This window comes from Beta vulgaris, chromosome 5 (assembly GCF_026745355.1).
Source record: "Beta vulgaris subsp. vulgaris cultivar EL10 chromosome 5, EL10.2, whole genome shotgun sequence".
NCBI classification, from domain to species: Eukaryota; Viridiplantae; Streptophyta; class Magnoliopsida; order Caryophyllales; family Amaranthaceae; genus Beta; species Beta vulgaris.
In genome coordinates, this window is record NC_079206.1 from 32,894,787 (window position 1) to 32,905,338 (window position 10,552).

A 10,552-nucleotide genomic window follows, 5' to 3' on the forward strand; every position below is an offset into this window, starting at 1 on the left:
TGGAGGATTCAGTTCGGAAAGGGAAGATGAATTCATACTTGCCCCAAGGGGGGAGGAAGTTTCAGAAGAAAGATGATTATCAGAGTAGAATGAAGGAAAGTGAAAGTACTGATGAGGATGTTTTTCTGGTAATATCAGGAGGATTTGCTGCTGGTGGGCCAACCTACATAGGGCACAAGAACTGCCTCAGGGAACTTGGCTACTTTTTGCTGACTAATTAGGCAACGGCTGATCCGTTCCCTAAAGTGGTAGTCAGTGAGCTGCATCGGGCAAAGTTGAAGACCCCCCATGATGATCCCCTAGTGGTGGAGATGAAAATAATAAATCTGAGGGTGAGAAGAATTGTTATTAATACCGGTAGTTCAACGGACATCATAATTGTTGATTGTTTCTATATATTAAAGTTTGATGAGAGTAAGTTAGTTTTGGTACACCACTCAATCATCGGGTTTGGAGAAGGAGTCATCCATCCCATGGGAACAGTCACACTGCCGATCCGAGTTGGTGAGAAGGAGGCTTCTCAGACATTATTTGTTAAGTTCTTGGTCGCCAGAGATTTGACTGCCTACAATGTCATACTCGGACGGCCAACATTGAATCACATTAATGTTGTAATAGTCACCCATCTCATGCTCATGAAGTTTGAATGTGATGGTGGCAAAATTGGATCTTTATATGGAGACCAGCAGGCGTCCAAAGAATGTACCTAACAACTTTGAGACCCTCGGCTTAGAAAGCAGAGAAGCAAGATTAGGCGGAGATAGCTGGTGAGAGTAAAACAACTGATTTTGTGAACAGGCAACTAGACATTATGAGGATAGTGGTTGAAAGTCCTTAGATGCAGGCTGCTTCCCCAAACAAACCGTCCAACCGCTTACCGAACAAGAAGAGAAAATATATGCCCGTCAAAGATGAACCACCCTCTCAGAAGAGGTGATGACCATCATGGGCACGACACTTGAGCGTCTAGAGCCTGTAGAGGCGCCAGAGGACATTTGCTTAGATGATGCTCTTCTAGAGAGGACATTGAAGATTGGGTCTGCTCTTGTCCCCAACTTGAATAATGGGTTAGTAAGGTTGTTGAAGGAATTTGAGGTTGTGTTTTCCTATAGTGTCGAGGCAAATGTCGAGAATTAATCCTGAAGTAGCCGTCCACAATCTAATTATAGATCCAAGTCTGAAGCCAGTTTATCAGAAGAAGAGGCATTTGGGTCCGGCCAGAAATGAGGCAGTCAACCAAGAAGTGCAGAAATTATTGAAATCTAAGTACATTAGAGAGACTTATTATCCGGACTGAATAGCCAATGACGTCATGGTACCCAAGCTCAACGGCACATGGAAAATGTGTGTGGATTACACCGATCTTACAAGGCCTATCCTAAGCATAGTTTTCCTCTGCTTATGTTGGATCGGCTAGTAGACTCCACGACTGGCCATGCATTGTTAAGTCTCATGGATGCATATTCAGGATTCCACCAAATTCCTATGTGGCCGGAGGATCAAGACAAAAATCATTTATTACTGAGAAAGGGTTGTATGGCTGGTTGAGGATACCTTTTGGTCTTCGAAATGCACCAGCCACCTTCCAGAGGAGGTTAATTAACACGGTTTTTCAGCCGCAGCTTGGTAAGAATATGGAAGCATATGTCGATGATATGATTGAAAAAAGCCGACAGGAGCAACATTGATGACGTGAGATAAACATTTGAACTCTTCGAAAATTTAAATTGAAACTGAATCCCAAAAATGTGTCTTTGGAGTGTTAACAGGGAAATTCTTAGGATTCTTGGTCGATCAAAGGGGGATAGAAGCCAATCCTGAGAAGATCCAAGCTTTTTTGGACATGACATCTCCGTCCACGATTAAGGAGCTGCAGTGCCCGACGGGGTGCTTAGCAGCCCTTAGATGATTCTTGTCCAAATCAGGTGATAAATGTCATCATTTCTTCTCTACAATTAAGATAAAAGCCAAGTTTGAGAGGACAGTAGAAGTTGAGCAGGCGCTTCAGCAAGTAAAAGATCATCTCCGTCAACTACCTCGGTTGGTAAGTCCAGCCGAGGGGGAAAAATTGTTTGTATACCTGGCCATGTTACCTCAAGCTGTAAGTGCTGTGTTGCTGGCTGAAAGAGAATATATACAAATTTCAGTATACTTTGTGAGTCATGTGCTCAAAGATGCGGAGTGTACCTCCGCTGGTGAAGAAGTTTGAGTTGGTGCTTGTCATGGCCAGCAGAAAATTAAGGCCGTATTTCTTGGCTCATAGTATACTAGTCTATACTGACCAACCTCTGAAACAAGTCTTACAAAAGATGGAAGCTTCAGGACGAATGCTGATATGGGTAGTAGAGTTGAACATATTCGACCTAACTTTTGAGCCCAGAAAGGCCATAAAGGGGTAAGCTTTGGCAGATTTTATAGTTGAGCTTACTCGGGCAACTATAGATCCTATAATAGATAGTTGAAGGAAGGAAGCACTGGACGCTCATGGTGGATGGATCGTCTACCGTCAATGGGTGTGGGGCAGAAATCATTTGCCAATCTCCAGAAGGAGATAAAGTTCGAATATGCACTAAGGTTCCTATTCCAAGCGTCTAATAATGAAGCTGAGTATGAAGCGCTTTTGGTTGGGATCGAAATGTGCAAAGCGGCTGGGGCTCTAGAGATTGAGGCCAAATCACACTCCCTCTTAATCGTCAGTGAAGTCAATGAATACTTTGAATGTAAAGAAGCATTAATGAGCAAATATATGCACCTGTATAAAGGACGAAATTGAGCCCTTAAAACGATTTGTTCTTGACCAAGTTCCAAGGTCAGAAAATCACCAAGCAGATGCTCTCTCAAAATTAGCCAGCTCGGCTGACTGCGATGTGGCAAGAATAGAGTTTTGGGAGGTAAACCGAAGAAGAATATAAAGAAAATGATGTTTCTTAGCCGAGGGGCAGTTTGGATGGAGCCTATTATAAAATTCAAGAAGACATGCCAGCTACCTTCTGATTCTATAGAGGCTAAGTATGTAAAGGCACGAGATAAGTGGTTTGAGTTATGGGATAATACTCTCTACAAGAAAGCGTTAAACCACCCTCTTCTCAAGTGCATCACTAGAGAAGATGGACCGGAAGTATTGAAAGAACTCCACGAAAGAGCTTGTGCATCCCACATAGGGGGAAGAGCATTGGGGAAAAGCCTTAAGGACTGGGTATTATTGGCCTAACTTAAAGGAAGATGGTCTTGTTTATGTAAACAAGTGTGATAGCTGTCAAAAGCATGGAAATCTTCACCAGAAGGCATCCAACTACGTGACTCCAATTTTGTACCCACTTCCTTTTTCCAAATGGGGCATGGATATCCTAGGACCTTTCCCTCTGGCCGCGGGGCATAAGAAGTTTGTGATTGTAGTTGTGGACTACTTCACTAAATGGGTTGAGGCTGAAGCAATGCGGGGAATAACAACGAACGATGTCAAGGGTTTTATTTGGAAAAACATTATTACACAGTTCGACATGCCGCAGTTCATCGTCTTTGACAAGGGACCGTAGTTTGAGACGCCAAAACTGTGGTATTGGTTGGCAGAAAGAGAAATAAAAGCTCACTTTGTGGCTGTAATTCACCCACAGGCCAATGGGCAGGTAGGATCATTCAACAAAACACTATTGAACGGCATCAAAAAGAAGCTGGACAACACCAAAGGTCTATGGCTGGAAGAGCTGCAGTTGGTGTTATGGTCTATTAGAACCACAACCAAGAATTCTACTGGGGAGACACCCATCATGCTCGTCAATGGCACTGCAGCTGTTCCTCCCATTAAAATAGAAGAACCTACCCTGAGAGTCATGTTGTACACAGAAGTAGCCAATTGGGTTGCATGGCACACAACCTTGGACCAAGTACCAGAGGACAGAGGCAATGCACTGCTAAGAATGCAATTGTACAAGTTTCGAATGGCGGTACTTCAATAAGAGAGTCATTAGACGACCGCTCAAAGTAGGGGACTTGGTTCTAAGGAAGATGGAAGCCATTAGAAGAGCCAAGGAATTGGGTAAGCTGACACCAAATTGCAAACGGCCCTATCTAATCGTCCAGGAAGTACGAAGGGGCACCTTTTGTCTCCAAGACATGAGTGGACGTCATGTTCAGCGAACTTGGAACCCAGACACCTTGAAAAAGCATCACATCTGATGCAGGCAACCGTCATGAAAACCTTGTAGTTGATAGTTTCTAGCTAACACAAGTGCCTCAGCACAAAGAAGAAAGATATATATATGTATACATGTACCTTGGTATTTGACTAAGGAAAATTCATATAATAAAAATGTACTTTCTCTCTATATTGCTTCTTTACTCTTTACATAAAGTTATTTACTTAGGGGCATTTTACCCTCGACCAGCTTAGTGGTCTAATAAGTAACATTAACTCAGCAAGGCAGTAAAGAAAGACAAAAGCGTCCACAATATAAACAAAAGAAGGACATTAAAACAATCATACATTATTTTCTCTGACGCACATTTTCTCCTTAAGGAGACCGGCCAACATGTTATAAATCGATAAGATTAATTACATGTCTGACAACACACAATTGATAATCTCTAGAAAGAGAAACATCAATCTCCAAAAGAAAAGCGACCAAAAATAAGCAAACCTTAGTAAATGAATCTTACTTTCAATTGTAAGGCTATACAGGTAACAACCACCTTAGTAAAGGAACAAGTTTGTTACAAATTATATGAGACTATATAAAGAAAGCTGGCCAAGTTCATGACTCAACCACTCTTATCCTTATAATCCCACCACTAACCAATATTTCTCGACTTTTTTCCTTCTTAAGACCAAGTGGCTTCACATAGAAGGATCCACTTCGTCCAAGAAGGGGGGGACAACTTGAACAACAGAAATATTTATTATTTGAGTAAAGTTGAATCCGTCCAAGATTCAGTGGCTCAATGACCGTCCATAAAACTAGGACGCGTTGCTATTTGGCTCAAGCAGGGCTTAAACAAAAGCTAGTATTTAGCCCTTGACGAGCATGTATGGCACTTGGTAAAATTTAAGCTAAACATGTCCGGTAAATAGTGGTTGTCCGGTTAATGAGGAAAAGTTGCTATTTGGCCCAAACAGTTCATGGACAAAAGCATGTCTATAATCCCGGACAAGCATCTCTAGTACTTGTTAAAATCTGAAGAAACAAGACTCGCCTGTTGTAAAATGGTCGTTCGGTCATTTAAATTTTGTACAAAAGGTAATCATTACATATTTAAGGACGAGCGATTTTGGCTCATTTAGGACAATATTGACAAATCATCCTGTAAATCAAGACGAGTTTTTTTTATACTTAAGAGGGTATGAAGTTATGATGTGTTGGAAGTTCTGGACGACTTATTGTTACCCTGAAAATAGGTCGAGTTGCTTTCGTACTTGGTAATAGAGGTAAAAACTGGACAAAAGATTAGGCATATATATTAATTTGTTAAAAGAAGTTACAGTCTAAATACAAAAAACGCTAAGTTAAAAAATGGCCTTTGGCCCAGTTACAACAATAGAGGAGCCTAAGACTAAGTACTCTATTCAACTGGGGGGGATGGTTGCGTCGTCCACTGGAGCTCTGTCCTCATCCACTGCCTTTTCGTCCTCTTCATTATCCGACGACTCCTGGAAGACTGGAGGCTCTTCGCCGGCCACCATTGCCTTGTGCAGGCTCTCCTGTAAGTCCAGACGACGCTTATAACGAGGAACGTCGTCTGACTCGGCCAACATCTCAAAGGCTTTCACAGCCCAGGACTTGGAGGTATCAATAACCTCGCTTAGAGCCTCCTTGGCATCATTGAAGGCCTGAGCCGCGTCCTCCTTCAGCCAAAGGTTTTTGGCCCTTAAGAGGATATTTTGCCTTTGTAGTTGGACAACGACCAGTAGAGCGGTATTTCTTTCGGTTGTCAGATCGACCGAGACTACTCCTAGGGCGAGCTTCATCTTATCCTTTTCCTCAAAGAGGGTCTTGATGTGAAGGAGATAATTTTTGTTATAGGACTCCAGCTCGGCCGAACGTTTTCCCCAAGCATCCATAGATTGGCGGTGGAGGGTCTCCACCATCTAATGTCGAACATAGCCTTGTCCCCGACTGTTGTAGCCTGGTGGAAAAGCTTCTTACTTTCCTTTCTGAGCATTTTAGCCCAGTCCCCAGTTGTAATGCTAGGAGCGAAGAGCTGAAAAAACGAAGATAAAGGAGTTAGCACGACGATTAAATAAAAAAGGAAGAAATTTTACAAGTATAAGAGTACAACGACATGGAGAAATATACATCGGCACCAAGCTGAGACATTAACTTACATGCCCAGAAGAAGCACCTCTCAAGCCTTTTATGTTGGGCTTAGGACAACACTTGAAGATCTCCTGTTTGACCTTCTCGTAGTCGGTGGAGGTCATCCTGGCAAAAGCAGCCGAGGAATCATCGTCCAATCACTAGTGGACAAAAACCCCATATGATGCAGTCAAAATCGGGCTTACTGATGCGATTTTGGTCCGCATCAGGTGGCCTCGCAGCAGTTCCCAAATATTAACTAATGTGGTCCTAAACTGCTGCAGTTAATCATTTACTGCTGCGGTTTTGGGTCAAAACCGCAGCGGTTGACCACCCCAAAAACCGAATTTTTTTTTGTGCATTTTTTCATCATTAATCAATAAAAAATCAATAATATATATCAATAATCATTTTATTAAGCATATTATGCTCAATTGAAGCATATACAAATAATGAGATACATACGAATTTACTATAATTTTAATATCATACTCAACTATAACTATATATACATTGAAAAGAATATCCTTATTGCTTTCTTCTTCACCTCAAGGAATAACTCAGGATACGCCTTCTTCATTTTGTTTTCTTCTTCCCACATTGCTTCTTCAGACTCATGGTTAGACCAAAGCACTTTTACAATATTAATATCCTTATTTCGCGTTCTACGCACATTTTTATCAAGAATTCTCGTAGGCCTTTCCTCATAGGTGACGCTACTATCAATTTGGATTCGTTTAGGCTCCAAAACACGACTCTCATCAGGGATATATCTCTTGAGTTGGAAAATATGAAACACATCATGCATTTTCTCAAATTCCATTGGCAAAGCCAACTTATAAGCTACCTTTCCAATTATTTGCAAAATCTCATACAGGCCAACATACTTAGCACATAATTTTCCCTTTTCCCTAAATCTCATCACTCCCTTAGTTGGTGATACTTTCAAAAACTCTTTCTCACTCGCTGCAAATTCACTTTAAGTTAGCATACCTCTTCTGCCTATCTTGAGTAGCTTGAATTCTTACCTGAATAATTTTCACACTATTAACAGTCTCTGCAATAAATTATTTCCTTAGTACTATATTCTCGCTAAAATCATTCCAGCAAATGAGACTTCTTCACTTCCATACAATGCCTTAAAAGGAGTCATCTTGATGCTCACATGATAACTATTATTCTACAATAACTCAATCAAGTCCAATTAATCTTCCCAACTACCTTGCAAGTCAATTTTGCACGCTCTCCATCTATCTTCCCATGTTTGGTTAGTCCTTCCAGTCTGACCATGTTTGTAGGGTGAAAAGTAGTGCTCATTTCGATGTTGTCCTAAGATTCAACTGGATCTTTGCCAATTTTTGAAGAGGAATCTCAAATCACGATCTGAAATAATTCCCTTGGAACCCCATGCAATCTCACTACATGCCTAATTTACGTCTTTGCAAGTCGCTTGTTTTTCCATGTCTCCTTAATAGGTACAAATACGGCGGAGTTCGTCAGCTAGTTCACAATAACCCAAATAGTATCATTGTCGTTTCTCTTCTTCGCCAATGCAGTCACAATATCCATCGAGATAGAGTCCCACTTTCGTCCAGGAACCTCTAAGGATTGAACCTTCACTAGTGAAAAAAATAAGGAAGGGCCGTGCTAAAAAAGGCCCTTAGGGCTGCGCTTTTTGACAACAGCCCTTCACTTTTTAAGCAGGGCTGCGCTTTTTAGGTAAAAGCGCAGCCCTTCCTACAAAAAAAAAAAAAAAAATTTTTTTTTTGACATTGTTTTACTCTTTTATTAATCTCACATTTTCTGAATTTTAACATTTGCATTAAATTTTAAAGTAAACCATCCAAATCCAAAAGGGGAATAGGAAATATGGTCAGGAAAACTAAAACAAAAACAGGAAATCAAAAAATGTTATCACATAGAGAATTCTACAATGCAACTAAACCCAAAACAAAAAAAAAAAAAAAAAAAGAACGAAACAAAAATGAAAAAAAGGAACAAAAACTAATATACAGAAGAGAAGAAATTATAGATATGAAAATACAAGAACATTAATCAAAACAAAGATTAAGAAATTATAGATCTGAAAAGTCAAAAACTGCCTCCAAACATTGACCTAATAATGTTTAAATACGTAAAACAAAACCATAATACATAATTAAGGAAATAATAAAATTCGAAAATACTTAAAATGCCTATTTTGAGCCTTAAACGAACTCGAATAGCTTAAAAAGCCTATACATCATGGCATAGTGGTGAGTTTGACTCGTTGGCCCGTTCCGCTTCCGAAAAGGTATTACAATAGGCAATCGGAGTCCGTCGGCATGATTAGTGCAAATCATTTCAGGCTTTTTGTCGCGTTTCTGAGAGTTTTTGAGAGAGAAGAGAGGATGAGAGAGAAGGAGGAAAAGGGAGGAGGGACGTGAGAGAGGGGAGAGAAGGAGGGATAATTTATTTGAAGCCTGCGAATTTTTTATTTCAATTTTTTTTAAGAAGGGCTGTGCTTTTATTCAAAAGCGCAGCCCTACATAACAGAAGGGCTGCGTCTTTGAAGAAAAGCGCAACCCTTCACTTAGTAGGGCTGCGATTGTAGAAAAAAGCGCAACCCTTTTTACATTCAGCAGGGCTGCGCTTTTTCGACAAGCGCAACCCTACTAAGTGAAGGGTTGCGCTTTTCTTCAAAGACGCAACCCTTCAAAAGCTCAGCCCTTCACTAGTAGGGTTGCGCTTGTTGAAAAAGCGCAGTCCTTCCTGCGTAACCCTTCTTTTTTTTCCCCTAGTGCTTCCCCATGATCTACCTTCACTTACTGACAGGTTAGACACTTAGAACGAATTCAGCGACCTCGCGCTTCATATTTGGCCACCAATATATCTCTTTAAGATCCTTATACAGCTTATCTCCCAAGGGTGTACATAATAAGGAGTATTATTCCCCTCATCCATAAGTCATCTCTTAAGCTTCCCTTGAACCTCAAAATTCCATCATTATAAATCTTAAAGTCGACTTCCTTGCCTTACTTTATCTTCTCCTTAATCTTATCTAGGTGCTAATCTCCAACTTTACCCTCTTTGATCTCATCGAAAACTGACTACCCCAATGACAAAGCACTTAATCTTGCCTCGATCTCCCCATGATTTAAGATATCTAGGCTAAGCCTTTGCATGTCTCGACATAATTCCTCAGAAAATATCAACACATTCATGGTATGGCTCGACTTCCTACTTAAAACATCGACAACTACACTCGCCTTCCCTTGATGATACTGGATCTAGGTCATAATCCTCTATTAATTCTAACCATATACTTTGTCTCATATATATTGAGATCTTTTCGGGTGAAAATATATATAGTTCAAACTCTTATGGTCGGTAAAGATCTTATTGGTTGCCGCATAAAGGTAATGTCTCTAAATTTTCAAGGCAAACATGATCGCAGCTAACTCTAGGTCATGGGTAGGATAATTAGCCTTATACAGTTTCAACTACTGAGATGCATACGCGGTCACCTTCCCATTTTGCTGCAGAACACATCCCAAACGATTCTTTGAAACATCACTATACTCCTCAAATCCCTCATTTCCATCAGGCAGGGTTAAAAGGGGTATAGAGATTGAATGATCCTGTAAAATCTGAAAACCTTCCTCGCACTTCTCTCTTCACTCGAATTTTCAGTTTTTCTTCATCAAATTGGTCATTGTCCTTGCTATCTTCGAGAAGTCTCTCACAATTCTCCTATAATACCTAGCTAAACCCAGAATACTCCTGATATCTGACACATTCTTTGGAGTAGTCCACTCACTAACAACTTGAATCTTAGTAGCATCCACAGGGACTCCTTATTTAGATACATTATGACCTAAAAATGCTACTTTCTCCAAACGAAACTCACACTTAGAGAACTTGGCATACAATTGATTCTTCTTAATCGTCTCCAATATTATCCTCAAGTTCTCATCATTATGTTCTTCACTCTTTGAATAAATCTGAATATCATCAATGAATACTATAATAAACTTATCTAAGAACTCATGGAATATCCTATTCATCAATTTGACAAATATAGCCAGAGCATTGGTCAATCCAAATGGCATCACAATAAACTCATAATGATCATAACGCGTCGTAAACGCGATCTTAGGTATATCCTCATCAACTACCCTCAACTAGTGATACCCCGAACGCAAATCAATCTTTGAAAACATGTTTGCTCCATTCAACTGGTCGAATAAGTAATCTATTTTAGGCAAAGGATACTTGTTCTT

The 10,552-nt window shown here is 40.3% G+C and overlaps 1 protein-coding gene across 1 annotated transcript; it reads left to right on the forward strand.

The window, feature by feature from the left end:
* Positions 1–945: 945 nt before the first annotated feature.
* Positions 946–1,688, forward strand: LOC130591393 (uncharacterized). The gene is made up of 2 exons (XM_057394697.1): positions 946–1,067; positions 1,469–1,688. The coding sequence occupies exons 1-2, from the start codon at positions 946–948 to the stop codon at positions 1,686–1,688; spliced, it is 342 nt and encodes a 113-aa protein (XP_057250680.1).
* Positions 1,689–10,552: the final 8,864 nt, after the last annotated feature.

What these genes read in the sequence shown, in the direction of transcription:
- LOC130591393 (XM_057394697.1), top strand. Translation starts at nt 946, where the DNA reads ATGGGCACGACACTTGAGCGTCTAGAGCCTGTAGAGGCGCCAGAGGAC. An exon ending in GTCCCCAACTTGAATAATGG is followed by an intron (nt 1,068 to 1,468) that starts GTTAGTAAGGTT and finishes ATGCATATTCAG; the next exon opens with GATTCCACCAAATTCCTATG.